This window comes from Balaenoptera acutorostrata, chromosome 6 (assembly GCF_949987535.1).
Source record: "Balaenoptera acutorostrata chromosome 6, mBalAcu1.1, whole genome shotgun sequence".
Classification (NCBI taxonomy): domain Eukaryota; kingdom Metazoa; phylum Chordata; class Mammalia; order Artiodactyla; family Balaenopteridae; genus Balaenoptera; species Balaenoptera acutorostrata.
In genome coordinates, this window is record NC_080069.1 from 70,137,881 (window position 1) to 70,156,062 (window position 18,182).

Below are 18,182 nucleotides of genomic sequence, written 5' to 3' on the forward strand. Positions count from 1 at the left end.
GCGCGCACGGGCACCAGCGCTGGGGCCGCCACCACTGCCCCTCCCCGCAGCCTCGTTCGCTGCCCGCAGCCGTCTAGGCTCGCACCAGCGTCCTCCCGACGGAACCCGCCGAAAGCAATTAGCCAGCATCCCGCGCCGGCCCCCAGACGCACCCCCAGGCCCAGGGCGAGGATGAACAGGACGCGCGAGGCACAAAGTCGAAAGTCAACTTTTTAAAGATATTATTTGCTCCGTGTGTGTGTGTGTGTGTGTGTGTGTGTGTGTGTGTGTATGCGCGCGCGCGCGGGGGGGGGCGGCAGAATGAGCTGATGCCGAGGGTACAGCCACCCCACTTCTGCCCCCTCCTCCCCCTGCCGCCGCTGCCCTAGCACACGCGCGCGCACACACGGCACTTGGGCCGGGTTTCCGCGCTCTGTTCCCCTGCTTGGATGGGAGTTTTCATTTCCGAAGGAGGCAGAGCCGGGGGAGCGCGCTGAAGGGCTGGAGCCCCAAGTTTCTCCTCGCCAGCGCTGGCCGCCCGCTGTCACTCGCTCAGGCTGGCCGGGGGAAGGGACCCGCACGCCAGGCTTTGTTGTGGAAATCCCGGTTACCTGGTAAGTGGATGCCATAGGAACTTTGCTCGCAGGCGAGAGACAGGAGAAGCCGGGCGCTTGAGAATGCGGGGGAGTTGCAACGCTCAGAGATACAAACTAGGTATTAGAACTGTTTCCACGCTGAGCTGGTGGCGTTCGCTCAGGTTTAAGAGTACGTGCACTCCAACACCCAGATTCTCTAAAAGATCTGTTTACTGAGATAGATAGCAATTCTCAATTAGGAGTCAAGCTGTGTTCTTGTCAGTTGCCTAAAAGCGTCGACTGAAGAAGAGGGAGAGGAAATCAACAAGGTTTTAAAGTTTTTCTAATGAGTAAGACTTTTTTTGTTTTTGGCTTTTCTTCTAAACTATAGGGTCCAGAAGGCTACAAAATCAGGGCAAGTTACGGAACGCAAGGGCATGGTTGTGCACGCCACCCATGAGTCCCCACTGAAGGGAAACTTCGGAGAAGTGGGAATTGATGGGTTGACATGAGGTCTCTCGCGCTCACCGGGCTTTAGTTGCCTTTGCCAGTTCCACGTGTTTGTGGAGCTCTAACGAAGGCTATTTTCCATGCTGTGCCTCACCCAAGCCCATGTCCCTCCCCATTGCTCCGGAGGTCCTCCGGTAGGGGGTACATTAACTCCTCTTGGGGACAGGTCCAGCGACTCGCAGCCGCCAGGTCTTGTAACTGTAACTATAAACCCATGCCGCAAAATGCACAGATTCAGACGCGCACACTCCCCACCAGGTTTGTCACCTCGCGTTTACATTTTTATAGGGCCCGACAAAATGTCAGCACTGTTTGGAAAATGTCTCAGTCTCGGGGACTTTGTCCTGCGCACAACTCCAGTCCCTATAAATGACCCTGTGTGTATTTTGAAGTCGCCCGAGGCCGCTTTCTGGAAAGCGTGAGTGAGCAGCCGGCTTTCTCCTAAACACACACCTTGCCCAGAGCGACACTTCCAAGTTACTCACTGGAGCTGACAAGTCACTTCGGTGATGAGGAAGTCACCCAAATGTCTGGAAAACTTGGCCCTGACGGATTTGTCATCCTATGGATGATTCAATTAGGTACCTGTAGGGAGAAACTTTATGGAAGGTCATTTCTGGCTTTCCGAGTCGCACCCTCGACTTGGGGGTGTCTAAGAGGCAAGAAGTGAAAGAACAAGGATTAGGACGATAGCTGGGTGGGGGCTCCGGGCCGGCGGGAGCGTGCGCTCCCGGGAGCGGCGAGCAGGCTGCGACTTCCTCGGGATCCGGGATTGGGCCGGGCAGCGCGCTGCTCCCTGCCTCTTGGACTTCCCAGCCGCGGGCCAGCCGAGCGCTCATTCGGCCCCGACTTACTCAGGACTGGGTTGCACAACAGGAAGCCTGCACGAGTTTGTTTTGTTTTGTTGCGCTCGCTTGCGGACAAGGCCGAGGGTTAGGGGCAGAGGCGGCCAGGGAGTAACGGGGTCGCAGCAGCGCGTCCCCAGCAGGGCTTTGTCGCCTCTGCCCCCCCGGACCCGCCCCTCACTCCGCGCCAGAGAGCCCAGGGGCACGGTCCTCGGATCCCCGGTGGCCAAGATAGGGGGGTCATGAGCAGATAAGGGCTGCCCTTCTCCTGTCCTGCCCCACACGCTTCTCCTTCGCCCGGCGGGTCCCCGGCACCTCTCCCGACCTCTCCAGCCCTCCTTCCTGCTGGAGAGGCCCCCCCCCCTCGGTATTCCTCACCCTCTTGCTAGGCTTTCCCGGACATCAGCTGGGCCCTCATCCCAGCAGCATCTAAACCCAGGGCAGGGGGTGGGGGTGGAGGGTACTTCCGGAAACGCAGGGACTTGATAGCTGGAATTGCAGCCCCTTCTTGCAGAGAAGAGGGCTTTGCACCCTCTCCCCACCTACTTGCAGGACATAGCGTCGCCCCAGAGTTTGGGCCTGGGGCTCTGGAGTTTGAGAAGAGGAATGTTCTGCAGCTCCCCCCAGTGGACCAGTTCCCTTTAGGTTGTGGAAAGAAGGGATCTCAAGTATGATGGGATCTTGGTGATCACCTACGGATGAGGAAACAGACCCTGAGAGTTTTGGGAGTTTTGCCCAGGGCCTCAGAGCCAGTTGTCACAGTCGCAGGGCAGACACTCAAGTTTCCCAATTCCCAGTTCAGAGAGCATTCCTTGGCCTGAAGGTGAACTCAAGACAAATGCAGAGTCTCATTCTGTCCCTTCTGAAAGCTTTGATGAGTCATGATTTCTGCCTTGGGAGTTAGCCAGACGTCTGTTTCCCTCTCTGTAACATTTCTGACTGGACCTCCCTTTTTACATAAATGGGGAAACTTTTTTTTTTTTTATATAAAATTGATTTATATTGGTTTAAATTTTCCCATTCCTTCTTTTCTCCCTCCTTCAAGTTTGCTTACAGTGAAGTGTGAAACAGGTGCAACCAGCAAAAGTTTGTAGAAAAAGGATCTGCCACAATGAATGTTTGAAGCCACTTAGAAACAGGAGAGTGTGATGTTATTTTTGCAATTGGGAACTGTTGAAGTTTAATGATCTCCTTTGAATGCTTTACAGTTTTCATATGTTTTCACTAGTTGTCTATGCAGCCAGATTAGCCCTAACACTACCTTGGAAAGGAAGAGTGGGGGATTTATTTTCCAGTTACTTTCAAACACCTTTCCTTGTTGGTAGTTGAAGTCCTTTCCTTTGTTACCCAGAGGACTCAGTAATCCTGCAGTGTGAATAGTTAAATCTAATTGCTGCTGTAACTCCATCTCTCCTTGGTTCACATTAGGCCAGTTTGAGAGAGCATCTTTTCTCTGGTTCCCGATACCATACAAGTTCCTTAATAGTAAAGGGTTTGTCAGAAATTGAATACTTGGGGGGTCGGTTGGTTTGCTTGGGAGGAACTGATCATGTACCAGCCCTGCCTTCATTTATATGGCAGAAAGTGGTCTTTCCATCATTTCAGAAGAGAGCTCAGTGTTCTCAGTCTTTTTTCTCTGAGTGTTCTTTCCTGCTAGTAAATTAATTTGAGGACGTTCTTTCCAGTGTTGTCTCTCTCATATTGTAGTTATTGATCTCTGGAGTTGGAATGTTAATTTGTAGTTCTTCCAGAGTATAGAAGGAGTACTTCTTGAAGGAGATAATTCAGGAAGTGGCATCCTGTGCACATTCTCTTCCATGGAGAAGTCATTTTCTATGTAATTATTTTCTGTAGAGGATATTATAAGGAAGATTGAAATACAAGACTTAACATTTAACTTTTCTCAAAGTTTGGTTGGCTCATAGACTCAATCAGGACTGAAAATAAATTTAAAACATAAATAAATGGCACATAGGAAATCTGTGCAATATAACCATGCTGCCTTACTCTTTCCAGGAGGATGAAACTTACAATAAAGTCTTTGAAATGACATTAACATGTAGTTTGATTAAAAGATGCTCAAATTCCAAGTTTTCCTAGTTTTCCACTTACTTTAGGCAGAGTTGACACAAAGTCCAAAATTTTTATTGAGATAAAATAAAATATTGATAAAGTACATACATCTTAAGCTTGATGAATTTTCACAAACTGAGCACAACTGAATAACTAGCATCTGGATTAAGAAATGGAACATTACCAACACCCCAGAAACATCACTCTTACTCTCTTCTCATCACTGTCTTCCCCCAGCCCTTCCAGTCACTGTGTTCTCCTCAAGAGTAATGACTGCCTTAACTTCTAAGAGATGTAATAATGTTGCCCGTCTTTTTAATACCTTATGTAAATGGGATAATTCAATATGCACCCTTGGGTCTGGCTTCTTTCGCTGATATAACAACCTTTTAGTAGGTCAAATAATTTGGGCTCCCCTTTAAAGTTTAGGGGAACATTTTGGCTTGCAGAAATTGGTTGGTCAGGCGTTACTTAATATGACAGAATTAAGGAAAAACGCTGACAGAAGCAGAAGCCCTATTCTCCATCCTAATGACTGTCTGATTAGGGAGACTGAAAATGAGTGAAGCTGTAGAGTGAAGCCAGCTTAGGGTGAGCAAGGAGAATGCTGAGGAGCAGCTACCACCATGACAGCCCAGAATGCATTCGGCAGTCTCTCTGTTAGGGACAGCAACCCCCCCCCCCACCCCCCGCAAAGAAGCGCCTGGGTGAAAGTACTGAAATGACTGTATTTGTTTTGTGACTTTTAGTTAGGATTTCTCATTGTTCACGAGTATGCCAAGGTAAAGACAAGAATAATATGCCGGCTCAGAAGAGTGAGATGGAGTTTTTATGCTGCTTTGTTCTAATAAAGAAAGGAATAGACTAGGAGGAATAGACCAGGAAGCACACAACTGTAATTAAACTGGTTCCACAAGGCACAGAGCGTAAGGTTCATGATTTTATGGTCACACCTTACTTAGACTATATTTATTCAGGCAATAAATGATAAATATAGGATATTAATATATAAATATATAATTATATATTTCATTTATACCATGCTTTTCAGTATAAATAAGCAGTACAGTGTGATAAATATAAATATAAATATATGTGCATAAATGTATATGAAAAGTCAATATGTATGACACAGGTAGTGTGAAAAATATAAATATATAGGTATAAAATAATCTGTGTACCTCTAAGGGCTGGGGAGAGTTCAAAGGTAATTTAGACACAGTCCTAAAACTTAATGAAATTAGAATTTAGACAGGAAGATGAAACATAGGCAAATAACTATAAGGCAATGCAGAAAGTTATGAATGTTAAAGGAGGTGTACATAGAGTGGAGTAGTCAACATTTATTGGATCCTTCTATGTGCCAGACACTGTGCTAAACAAGTAACGTGCATCATCTCATTTAATATTCTGTAATGCTGTGAACTAGGTACAACAGTGTAATTCTCACCATTTTGCAGATCAGAGACAGAGGGATTAAGAGAGGATCAGAGAAGGCCTAAGGTGGGGTGGGCCTGGAGGTTGAATAGAATCTGGATTTGGGGAAACAAAGGGCAAAAGAAGGGAGGAGGGGAAACACCACTCAGGTGGACTCAAAGGCAATATGTAGGATGAACAGAAGCAAGGATCTAATCATGTTCTACTTTGGGAACAAAATCAGGGGATTTATTTGTAAAACTGGAATCATGAAGGCGCTAAGTAGTTGAGAGCAGGCTTGAAGTAAAGAAAGCTGGTGGGGGCCATTCTTGTCTGACATGATCTCTTCAGGCCAAGAATGGGAACAACTACACATTCCTTCAGCTGCAGCAAGCCTTGCTGAACTGCAGATGGGCAGATAGGATTACAGTGCAAGATCAGACCCTGTCCCAGGCTACTTGATAAAAAGGTCAGGCTCTCTCAATGTCAGTTATTTCGGAAGTTCTGAGCCACATCTATGAAGTTTCATTTCTAGGCCTGCTGAATACTGTATACACAAAACTAACCAGATGCCAGGCCTATGTATGAATTCTTGTTATTCCTGTGTGTGAAGAAATGGATTAATGTTTTCTCAACCTTTGCAGCATGACCAATAGATTCCACTTCTGTCTGTAACTTGACTGAGTCATTCATGTAGGGTTTTTTTTTTTTTTTTTAAATAAATATGTTGTCATGTTGGTTAAGGGCCTAGTCATTGTTGTGGACATTCATACTTCTGCAGTGATGTCACTGAACATAATTTAACTTGTATAAAACTTCTGTCTACCAACAGCTAAAAATAGTTACATTGGTTACTTTTAAGCAATAACTACACTGAAGGAAAGAAATCACTCAGTTACACAAGTGATAGGGATAATTTAATATATTTGAATATTTTGTTTAATGAGTGCTGAATTCAATTTATTTCTAGAATCTTCCATAGGTAGATGTTTATTATCCTTTAGAACGTATAGTGAGTTTTAGCTTTGCAAATAGCTATTCACATGGGCTGAGTAGTTATTTATACATACTAGGTGACAAAGAATGTACTTTCATTTGCCATATTTTACAACCTGTGTATCTCCTTGTGTGAGGATGGATTTTTTTTTTTTTTAAAGAAAAATCTCCAGCCAGTTACTTTTCTTTTATATTTCTGAAGAAGGCTTTGTGTCTCGAACCATGGCCATGTGGTGTTTGTTCACTCTTTGCAATTCAGGTAATTAATTCAGTGGTGACATCACTGGGAATGTGTTCGTTTTTCCATTTCAAATTCCTCTTCATAGGATCTGATGGTTAACTCGTATTAAGAACAGATTTCAAAAAAAACTCAGTTCTCAAAGGCAGTTAGTTATGTGTTAATTTATACTTTCCCTCTTTATCACTGTAAAAGTGAAGTTTTATTCCAGGGAAGGTCATGTACCCTTTACAACCAGGAAGATATAAAATTGTCAGTCATTTTGATCCTGATTCTGGTAGTCAGTTGGTTAATTGATATTTGTAGAGCACAGTTGATCAGTTGATACTAAATAAAAGATAAAGTGAAAGATAACAGTGGTAGGAGTGTAGCTTTGTGTGATTTAAGCCTTATTTTTCATAAAGCTAAAAATGTCAAACATTTAGATCTTTTCTTCATTACGGCTGTATTACGGTATTTGTTTTACTTTGGTTGTTTAATTCTGTCTATGTCTACAGATATTCCTGGTAAGTACCTGGGCAGGCAGATAGTCCAAATGCTTCCATAACAGTAGCTTTTATGCTTTTTTGTCTGTAACCCACCAGAAAATATATTTTTTATCTTACCCAGAATACACTATATGCATATAGATATGCAGACATATACACCCACAAATCATTAAAAGGAAACAATTCTTAACCATTAATATATTTGATGCACATTGATAGCTTCTATTTTATTCTAGTTGGTTCTATTTCATTAAAAAAATGTTTTGCCATTGAATAATTGATTTCAGGGCTCACCAATGGATTGCCATCAATTTGAAAAACAGTGCTTTAGACACATTACTTTGTTAAACATAGATCTAGGAACTTATGGCCCGTATTCACCTTGGGCCAGTGCATGGGCCAAGGCATGGTTACCTTTCTGAACTTACCTATGTTTGTCTCAAAAATCTTTTTGGTTTCAAGTTTGTTCTCATTCTGTGTGATTTCTTGCAGCTGACTAAGGGAATCCCGAACTATCCCCCTCTCTGTTGCTGTTTTTTGGTAGGGCCATATTTTTCTAGAACTTTCTGTACTCATTGATGAGTTCATGACTGAGGCAAAGTTGATGAAACACTTGTAGGTAATTGCTACTAAAAATAGTGACATTTAGTAAGTTAGGGGGATATGAGAGTTGCATAGATGCATTGAAGTGTGGAAAGTAGATTCTAAGAGAGGTTATTGAACTTCTAATAATGCCCTCCAGCAGTATTTTCCTGAAGGTTCTGAATTTCTTCCAGAAATCCGTAATCACTAGCATCGTGTGGAATGTTCTCAATGCTGCTTCTCATTTTTAAGTTAGGATTAACTAACTACAGAATAAATTCCTGCATTAGATTTGGTCATTTTTTAGCACTCCCTTCCCCTCCCCTCCACTCTCCTCTCCTTCTTTCTGTCCCTCTTCTCCCTTTCCCTTCCCTTCCTTTCCTCAGTGTCCTGTCCATATTTACTACCCACATTTTTAGTATTGTAGCCACTAATTTGATTAAAAAGGCACTGCCAGATATTTTACTCCATAAATTTAGGGAAGATTATTTTTATTTTTGAGAAAATTTTATATAAAAAAGTTAAAATGTGTATATCTCTAATTTGATAGCAAAGGGTTGTAATCACAGATTAAAACAGAGTCAGGAATTCTATTAGATGGGATCCATAAGTTCATTATATTATCTTTTCTGAGTGGTCTTTGGTAGAATGGTCTTGAATTTCTGAAGGGAACACTGATCTGTCTTCATACTTTTAAGTGAAGTATGGTATAACTCAAAGCTAAACTTCTCTGATTTCATTTTATTGGTGATTATATTGCTTGAGTAATAGCTATAAACATCTTAGTATTCAAAATAAATATGTTAATATTCTCAAATTACCTATATTAGACCTTGGGAGTGCCCAAGTGACTATATGGTCTATATGTACTGGTTACAAGGTGTAACCAACCTAAGTTTCCACTCCACATCCCAAATGTGGAATTATTCCATCCCTGTTTCTGTGTAACTTCTGTTGTAAAGTCTGTGAGTCTGTCAGTCTCACTGTATAAAGTTATGAAAACACAGAAATGATCAACTAAACTTTGTTGCTGGTTACTTAATATACTTTAAATTTAGAGAAATGATATTGTACGCATCCAGTGCATTTCCTCTATAGTATCCTCCAGCTTCACAGGCACATGTTTGCACTTTCCTCTTGTTAAAATTGCAGACAAGAATAATTTTGATTTATTGGTGACATCTAATATAGCTGTGTTTATATTGTTGCCAATAAAATGACTTACACGATTGGTTTTTGTTTATACAATCTTTTCTGAGGAGTCAGTCACCTGTGTTAGGACAAGGTACATTCTGCTTATTAAAATGAACTCCTAGGATCTAAGAACATTCAGCTCTATCTGTCCTTGATTGAATTGCAAAATGTGCTTCACACTGCAGCCGTGCATAAGAATAACTTACATTATCTATCAATAGGCTTTTCATTTCTATATTCTTGTGGCTACAGAGCTGTAACTAGAGAAACCCATGGGAATAGCACGGGCCTATTAGCGATCAAGGCAGTGATGTTGAAAAGGCAATGTTAATGAAATTATACAATCATTAACCCAAAGGGGGAAAAATAAAAAGAATCAATAAAAACTCTATTTTAGATGGTTTAGACGTATGTATATAAGAAGCCAGCCTAGGAGCAGTTTGTTTGCTGACCAGCATTTCGTGTCTCATTATCAGGTTTTCTATGCAGGGTAAGAAATGCTTGTGGCATAAGGAATGGAAAATGTAACAAAGGCTAAATGTAGCCTAAGGAAATGAAATGATGTATGAAAATTAATAATTAACTGGCTCATCAGATGAATTATGACTCTAGATGAGTCTATTAATAATATTAACTAAGAAAGGGCTTTTGGCTGTAAATAGACATTATGGAACTCGTGTTTTTGGAATTTTCTTGAAGGGATGAGTTAACATTGTTCTGTGTAATCTTTTAATCCACAAGGCACAGTGCCTCGAGCTTTGGGTAGAAGGTAGAGTCATGATCTTGTATTTTGATTAAAGTCATAGCTTTTCCAGAAATCTAATGAAATTATCATTAAGTGATTTTGTGCCTTGGTTTCCTTAGGAGTTAAGTAACTTCCTCTCTGACTTGACTTACAGGAATGTGTTTTAAGAATTTTCAAGTGGCCGAAAGGAAAGATTTATTAACTTGTGTTGACTCATATAGCAGAATGAATGAACATTTTCATTGTTTGAACCAAAGGAGTATTAAAAATCTAAATGTATTAATATGTCAGATCCAAAGTACCCTAAATTTATACTTCCAGGCGTTCCATGCTTTTTCTTTTTCTTCTTTTTTTCTGCTGATGCCTGGGTTTAGAGTAGTTGGATGGAGGACAGAGGAGAAAGTAATGGTGGAGAACTTGATTAAGTTTTTAAATAGAAAGATGCTCTTCCAGTGGAATCCTACCAGTCAGGTTTTGATAGTGATTAGTTGTGATTTTACTTTCTGGCAAAGTGTAGGAAAATTTGACCCCAGTGTTCATTTTTCAAGGTGGGTGTTGTCTTTCAGCACATCGCTGATGTGATGGAGACAGTAGAGATTACTGTTATTTTTGCTTTCATATCCACCCAATCCCTTTGATTTAAGTGCCATAGGTATAAAAATCTACATATTTATCCTTCATCATAGTTAATGAGTATTTTCCATAATCTTCCTTTTCTTAATTATCTGGAAGAACAAAATTTCAACTGATTGTCACCAAATTCTTCATTTTGTGGATGAAAAACTGTCCAGAGATGTTATAAATGATTTGCCACAATTAGAACTCAGGTGTCCTAACTTCTAGTTGAGTACTCTGTTCACTCCGACTCAGTGAGGATGGGTCTTTCTTAAAAGTTAGCTGTTTATTCCTTTTTTGTTACCAAGTGAGCTTAGAATTATATATGACCATATGACCTGGCCAAAAAGCACGTAAAATATTATATAATATGAATAAACAAATTGATTTTTAAATTCTGGTGTCTAATGCTTAAAAAATCTGTTGGTGTAATTAATGTGAAAACTGGATTATTTGGCATATTTTCTCATACAGTTTATTTTATTTTTGTCTTGAGGCTGGTTTTTCTCAGCTCACACACCACTGACCTATTGGTTTTTCTTTATGGTATTAATCACTTTACTTTCTGGCTATTGCTTTTTTAGTAATAAAATTTAAGTACATTTTTGTTGTTGTTTTTACTTTCACCCTAAAGCTATTTAAAACAGGAGTGTGGTTTATAAAAAATAAAAATAAAATAAATATCTGGGCAGGTATGAGTTCTGATAATTAAGTTCTCAGTTCTTTAATTATTTTTCCTTGTTACAAACTCACCTTCTTAATGATCTAACCTAATGCTAAGTACTTACTTACATGTTTTTACCCAGATTTTTCATGAGAATTCCTGCTTATATATGATCTTGCTGCCAAAATAGACTCCCTTATTTTTAAAAAACCTGGAAATGGGCATAGTCTGCAAATCTGCAGAAACTTGTCACTTGGCCCATGGTCTTAGTGACTCATATTTCCAGTCATATTGGATAATTCCTCATTTTCAACAAATTGCCAATACAACATATTTATTTTGCCTTTTTTTTTTTTTTTTTTGGTTGGTACTGAATAAGTGCTTTCTTCTGCAGGGTTCAAAGTGCCTCAGAAAACACTGTTTTATCAATGAATGGAGAATAGATGGCCAATATCATCTGGCAAAGTACAGAGACATTAAATGACTCTTGCCCACAATCAACCAGTGAATCAACAGACCAGCTGGTAGTATACTTGAATTCTTCTAAATGGATGCAGCAGAAAAGGCATTGGAATTTTTCCAGCATTAAAAAAAAAACTTACAGCCAGTCTGATACCAGGGTTCATTTCTTATTGTTCCATAAACAAACTTAAATGATGCAGTTTTGGATAATCTGCATTAGATTTATTTGTCCCTTCTTGGCCACTGTAGTGGAGGGAAGGACAGGAGTGAGACCTAGGATTGTTTCCGAGGAGGCATGTCAGTATTAAATGTGGCAGACTGATAGAATTCTTAATAAAATGGAGACTTGATAAAGGTGAAGAAAACATTCCAGATTTATATTGTTGGTAATTCTGGAAGTTCCTCAACATATGGGCATACACAGTCAACTTTGCAGAAGGCACAGTGAGTGCTTGGCTTTAAAATTAAATACTACAGGTTTCCCCTGCTATCTGAAAGTAGAGTGTTCCTATGAAATCTTTCATCAGCTGAAATGGCATAAAACAAAGAAGCAATTACCTTAGGACACATGTTGCTAAGGGATGCACAAAATAAACTGAGATAAAGCACAGATGCTCACAGACCCAGTTCAACGCTCTGGAGGCTTGAAGTTGAGATGCTGAGCGTAGTTCCCAGCGAAGGAGCACTCTCACTGCTTGGGGTGAGTACTGCCTCTATAATGACCCCCTGCAGAACAAATGCTAAAGCTGTTTTTGCTTTTCACCTTTTTTCATAAAAGTGAAAATCCTCCTCAAATTTCTTTTGGTTAGTGAAAACAGGTAGTTAGGTAAGTTTTGTAAAAGCAAAGTGGCGTAAGTTGAAATGTTGAAAAGCAAGGGATACCTGTATTTTTTATTTTCTAAAACAATAAAAAAAAATTCTTCACAAAAGGTTTGCTGTCCTTGATATCTTGTACTTGATGATTTATGGAGCATTCATTTGGGAGTTGAGTTGGAAATATTCGTCTAAGACATTGAGTGGATCATAGAGAAAAAGTAGGAATCATCCAGTTCAGGATATCTGGCCATTACTACTTTGCACTCAGTCTGTATTTCTTGTGTTTGTTCAGCTTTGGCTTCTTTCCATGACTATCATGTCTGTATAAAAGAATACAGATTGTGACTATGTCGGTCATTTATTTGGAGTAGTGGCACTTAGTCACGTTATTACACACATTTTGGGGAACTGTTGATCAAGGGAGGAAAAGGCCTTTCCTAATGATTTATAACCAGGGAGTACTGACATTATTATATATGGATGGATGATGATGTCCTGTGGCCATGTCACTACTTTTGGTTCTCCCTCTGCCACTTGAGGAAGGGAGTGGTAGGATGGCAGATGGAAGCTTCATGGAACAACTGTCAGTTTACTGTGTGTGGTGCATGATGAACATACTTGCCTTTAGAAGGGTTGTTTTGTCCTTATGCTTTCCATATAGCATTTCACACAGGCTTTTCCTTTTCTAGGCTCTTACTGGAAGGTGAGAGTATTGTGATGTTGATTCTATTTCCATCCTTATAACTCAGGATCAGTATAGAACCAAGACTCTAACGCTGCTGTGAATATTTGGATATATGGATATATGAAGCCTTTGTGAGATTCCCATGCCTATCTTTATCCTTTGTAAATCTAGGGACTGTGAAAAAGATTGCTCATAGAGTAAAAATCTGACATGGTTTAATGTCCTCATAATCTCTTTTAGAGGTTATATCGGCTTTTAAAAAATTTTTTTTAATTAATTTATTTTTGGCTGCACTGGGTCTTGGTTGCTGTGCAGCTTTCTCTAGTTGCGGTGAGCGGGGGCTACTCTTCGTTGCGGTGTGCGGACCTCTCATTGCGGTGGCTTCTCCTCTTGCGGAGCACGGGCTCTAGGCGCGCGGGCTCTCGTAGTTGTGGCTCACGGGCTCTAGAGCACAGGCTCAGTAGTTGTGGCGCATGGGCTTAGTTGCTCCACGGCATGTGGGATCTTCCCGGACCAGAACTCGAACCCATGTTCCCTGCATTGGCAGGCGGATTCTTAACCACTGCACCACCAGGGAAGCCCTGTGTTGGCTTTTTGTTTGTTTACTGGAATCTTTGAAGCACTAGTCTCACAGCTCATGAAGGTGATGCTTTTGGGTTTCCCAGGATGCACTGTAGCAAATGTGAACTAGTAGAGACAAATCCTCTACGGAGCAAAATAAGTTTCATTTTGCAAGCTGGCACCAGTAGATTGGATATAGTTGCCAAGAGCACTGTATTGAGAAGGGTTCAGTGGCAAAAAAAACAATGCAGTGATCCATAATCCATGTCTACCACGAGTGCAGGAGGGGAGAGTGCCTGCCAATGAACCATGTATTCGATAACCCTGTTCTACATAAAAGACCGTTTTGCTGAGAGTGCTTCTTTTCTTCCTGATATGAATGCTACACAGGTTGAAAACTCATTGTAATTTATTTTCCTTTTTACTTTTAAAAATGCCTGCATTTATTTTTTTAAACAGGCTAATAAACCACACCATGGATAACTTATTGGACTTTGACTGAAAGGAATCATTAGTGTCATTGGATATTTGACCAACCTGGCTACAGGTTTTGTCAGAATGAATGGAAGGTCATGCAGCATGAATCTCCACCGGACATCAGGAACCCCACAGGGGCCTGGGATGGTCAGTGGCCAACACATTCCTCCCATTCGAGCCCACTCGGGGACTCCTGGCCCCTCGTCCTGTGGCAGCACACCAAGCCCTGCCATTGGAAGCCTTGCTAACAGCCTCCATCTCAAGATGCCCTCAGGAGGAGGGATGGCTCCTCAGAGCAACATGAATGAGAGCCCCATCCATCTGCCTGCCTTGAGCCCCAGGAGACAAGTGCTCACCAGTGGGAAGCCACGTTTCCAGGTCACCCAGACTGGAGGCATGTCAGGGCCACACACTTTAAAGCCAAAGCAACAGGAGTTTGGAAGCCCCTTTCCTCCAAAATCTGGGAAAGGTAGGATTGTCTTTTTGGGATCTTTTAAAAGTGGACACTATTTTTTTTCTCCTCCTTGTCTCTTCTCTGCCAGCAAATCCAATGGAAAAATACATGATTCAGTGTCAGGGTCAAAGTTGATAGTCTCATAATGATACGTAGCTTTCTAGGAAAGGATGTGGACGTGTACACATGTACATACTTGTGAGGGTGAGGGCACCACAGTGGTAAATGTGTCATCTCATGGGACTGTGAAATAGAGTGGAAGATGAGATAGAAAGATTGGAAACAGGGAGGTAGGGTGGGTGGTGGCAGAGGAAGGGCAAGAGCAAGTTTAGTATGATCCTGCCCTCTGGATACACAAAGCTCTGCCTTGGCTTACCAGGGGCTGGATTCTGCAGGCCATGGAGGAGATGGGTGGCTGGAACTGTCATTATGTTAGTTGGATGCTAGAAGAAAGGTGGTGTTTGGAAGGAAAAGGATTAAAAAGGGAGAAATTTTAATAGCCAATAAAATGAGGAACTAGTACAGAAAATGATAAAAAATTATTCTAAGAGCAAAGCCTATAATTTAAAAAAAATTTTATTTATTTTTATTTATTCATTTTTGGCTGCATTGGGTCTTTGTTGCTGTGCGCAGGCTTTCTCTAGTTGCGGTGAGCAGGGGTGCTACTCTTCATTGCGGTGTGCATGCTTCTCCTTGTGGTGGCTTCTCTTGTTGCGGAGCACAGGCTCTAGGCATGCGGGCTTCAGTAGTTGTGGCATGAGGGCTCACTAGTTGTGGCTCACGGGCTCTAGAGCGCAGGCTCAGTAGTGGTGGCGCACGGGCTTAGTTGCTCCGTGGCATATGGGATCTTCCTGGACCAGGGATCGAACCCGTGTCCCCTGCATCGGCAGGTGGATTCTTAACCACTGCACCACCAGGGAAGTCCCTAAACCTATAATTTTTATAATACAGCTAGTGATGAGAGAAGGCAGCTAGAAGAGTATAATGAAAAGATGTATTTTTGTGCTTGTTGAGAACTAGAAAAAACTTGTTAATTTGAAATGCAGAGAGAATGCTTTTAATTCAGCAGTGTTTGAATTACCATACGTTTTAAATTAAGAATAGTTTTTGGAGAATAACAAATTATTTGAGTGACATGCTCTCTCTAGAAACTGTTGTTGACTTAATGAGGTTATATTGCTAATGATATGTGTATTGGGTCTAGAAAAAGAAGGAGTATGTATCCCATGTAAAATATAGCTTTGTTATATAAAATAACATGATTATATATTCCTTTAGGTATTTTTAGCATTTAGTTTTAAATGTTTATACTAAGTGTTTATACCACCAAATAACATTACTAGCAGCCTTGTGAGTAGCCATTCACCCAGTTAACTCATAACTTATCCAATTATGATGAATAATGATTTATATCAGGCAAGTAACCCAAAAGTTGTTTGTTTTAGTGTCTGTGTATTTCTGTTTATGGAGAAGTTGGTATAAATGGGTAGATTAAAAAAAAAAAAAAAGTAAACATGTGTAACTTTTTTCTTTTCTTTTTTTACTTACTTTGGTGTAGGCTTGGTTTTGAGGTGTTTTATTTCTCAGAGCTACTGATATTTAGTGTAAGTATAGGAAAAATTTTCCCTGGGGGCTGCATCTAAAATAGCTCTGTCATTGTCGGGTTGCTATGTTCATGACATGGCAAGCTAAGGTTCTTAATGTCAGGCTCATGTGTTTGTATTTTCAGGGACTGAGGCCCAGTAAAATCTTTCAGCTCATGCTTGACTAGTGAACTGTAGCTTGCTTTTATATATCCTTGTGTTTGAAATCCTGACTGGTAATAATAATGGTGATAATATTAATAACTTGCACTTATTATATCATAACTTAGCATGTGTCAGGCACCACGTTAAGTGCTTTCCAATACATAGTCTCAGTTATTCCTCATGACAGCCCTGAGTTGTATGCTATTTTTGATTAACTGATAAGGGAACTAAGGTCTAGAAAGAATAAGTAACATAAGCCCTGCCAGGCAATAAGGAGTTTGGGAATATTACCTTAATAGTGATTAGAAGTGGTTATAATTATAATCGTAGTTTATAAAAAATGCTTCAGGTACTTAAGGAATAACGAACTCTCAGGGTTAATACATCTTGGAACTCATGTAAAAATTAGCACTGCTTCCCGATTCTCTTCTTTTCTGTTCTCTGGCTCCTTGCTCAGCTTACAAGTTTGCAGTGCCTGTTCTGGATCTGCATGATTGGGACATGCATGGGCATGGGTAAGGGGTTGAGGACAACTGTATTATTATTCCCCCTTGCCTTGCAGCTTGGATACCGCTAGTGGTCTGGATGGGGCCAGGAGTGGCTGAATGTGTCCCTTTCAGATCTTGGATAACAATTCCTAAACTAAGCCAGTAACTGTTTGAGAATGGTGATCTGGGACTGTTTGAGCTTCATCCAATCATTTGCTCTACAAATAATTATTGAGCATATGTTATGGGTGAGCCACTGTTTTGGAGATATAATAGCCAATAAAACATAGTCCTGGCCCTCAAGGAGTTGAGAACTCAGAAAAAATAAATGGGCAGTTCGAATAAAGCATAGTTAAGGCTCTGGTAGAGATACAGTCAGGGTGATGTGGCAACATTTGGAGGGGTTCCCAGCCAGTGCTTGAAAAGTGGATCTGGGAGGAGAGTAGGGTATCTAGGCAGACACCTGAAGGATGAGGAGCTAGCCTTCCAGTCATGGAAGAGTATGTCCTCTGTGTGTGTGTGAAGGGGCGGGGGCTGTCTGGAACTTAGTCTGGGTAGGGAGAAAAGCACGCTCAAAACCTGGAGGGGAGAGATCATGGTGCATTTCATGGACTTCTATCTGGTTCCACATTGAGGGGAGGTGCGGAGACTCTGGTAAGAGATGAGGCTGGAAAAGAATAAGCAGTAGCCAGATGAAGGGTCATGAGTGCCATACCAAGGAGTTTGGATCTATCTTGAGGACACTGGCAAGCTGTGGAAGGATTTTAACCTAGGGGATGATGTGATAAACTTGAGGTTGACATCTCTCCCTGATTTTGCCACTGCTTTCCCATGCACTATTGACAGTGTCATGATCCAAAAGGGTAAGTGCCAAAGAACCTGTGACTCTGTGGGTGTATTAGGGTTCTCCAGAGAAACAGAACCAATAGGAGGTGTATCTATTGATATATATCTATTTATTTTTCTGTATATCTCCGATAGAATAAGTTACCTGGGGATTGTCATACAGACAGACATCTGACTTTTTGAAGACTCGAAAATTTCCAGCGGGAGCCTCATGAGAAATATAAACTTGATTGTAATGTTTATGTTACTTAAGGATTGAGGTCTGCTCATATAAAAACTCAAATAACCATGGCTTTAACACTGTAGGGTGTGGTTCCCAAATAGTGTGCCGAGGGCACTGGGGTACCACAGGAGACTCAGAGGGAGCCACGAGATATTTTAAAGTTTGCAGGAAACATGGGATATGTGACATCCCTGAACACCAGGCAGACCACTAGTTTGAGGAGGCTTACAGTTTCACCATGAGATTGCAGTATGTTCTTTTTGATGATATTGTACCTTTGAGAAACTACATATTTGGTAGTTGTGATTAAAAAAAGCAAGTAGTTTGTACATTCATGTTCAGAGCAACATTTTTCACAATAGCTAAAGGTAGAAATAACCCAAGTATACATCAGTGTATGAATGGGTAAACAAAATGTGTCATATCTATACAATGGAATATTATTCAGCCTTCAAATGGAAGGAAATTCTGTTATATGCTACAACATGGATGAACCTTTAAG

The 18,182-nt window shown here is 41.1% G+C and overlaps 1 protein-coding gene across 3 annotated transcripts in view; it reads left to right on the plus strand.

The window, feature by feature from the left end:
* The first annotated feature begins 311 nt into the window (after positions 1 to 311).
* GLIS3 (GLIS family zinc finger 3) overlaps positions 312 to 18,182 on the plus strand; it is a 508,929-nt gene continuing 491,058 nt past the window's right edge. Inside the window, exons 1-3 of one of the 3 annotated variants that reach the window (XM_057547711.1) lie at positions 459 to 593; positions 11,315 to 12,082; positions 13,904 to 14,390. In XM_057547711.1, coding sequence (XP_057403694.1) covers positions 14,003 to 14,390 — 388 coding nt within the window. In that variant the 5' untranslated portion in view covers positions 459 to 593; positions 11,315 to 12,082; positions 13,904 to 14,002. Of the gene's footprint in view, positions 594 to 11,314; positions 12,083 to 13,903; positions 14,391 to 18,182 lie in introns of all 3 variants that reach the window. The other 2 variants (XM_057547713.1, XM_057547717.1) reach the window with 2 other exon arrangements.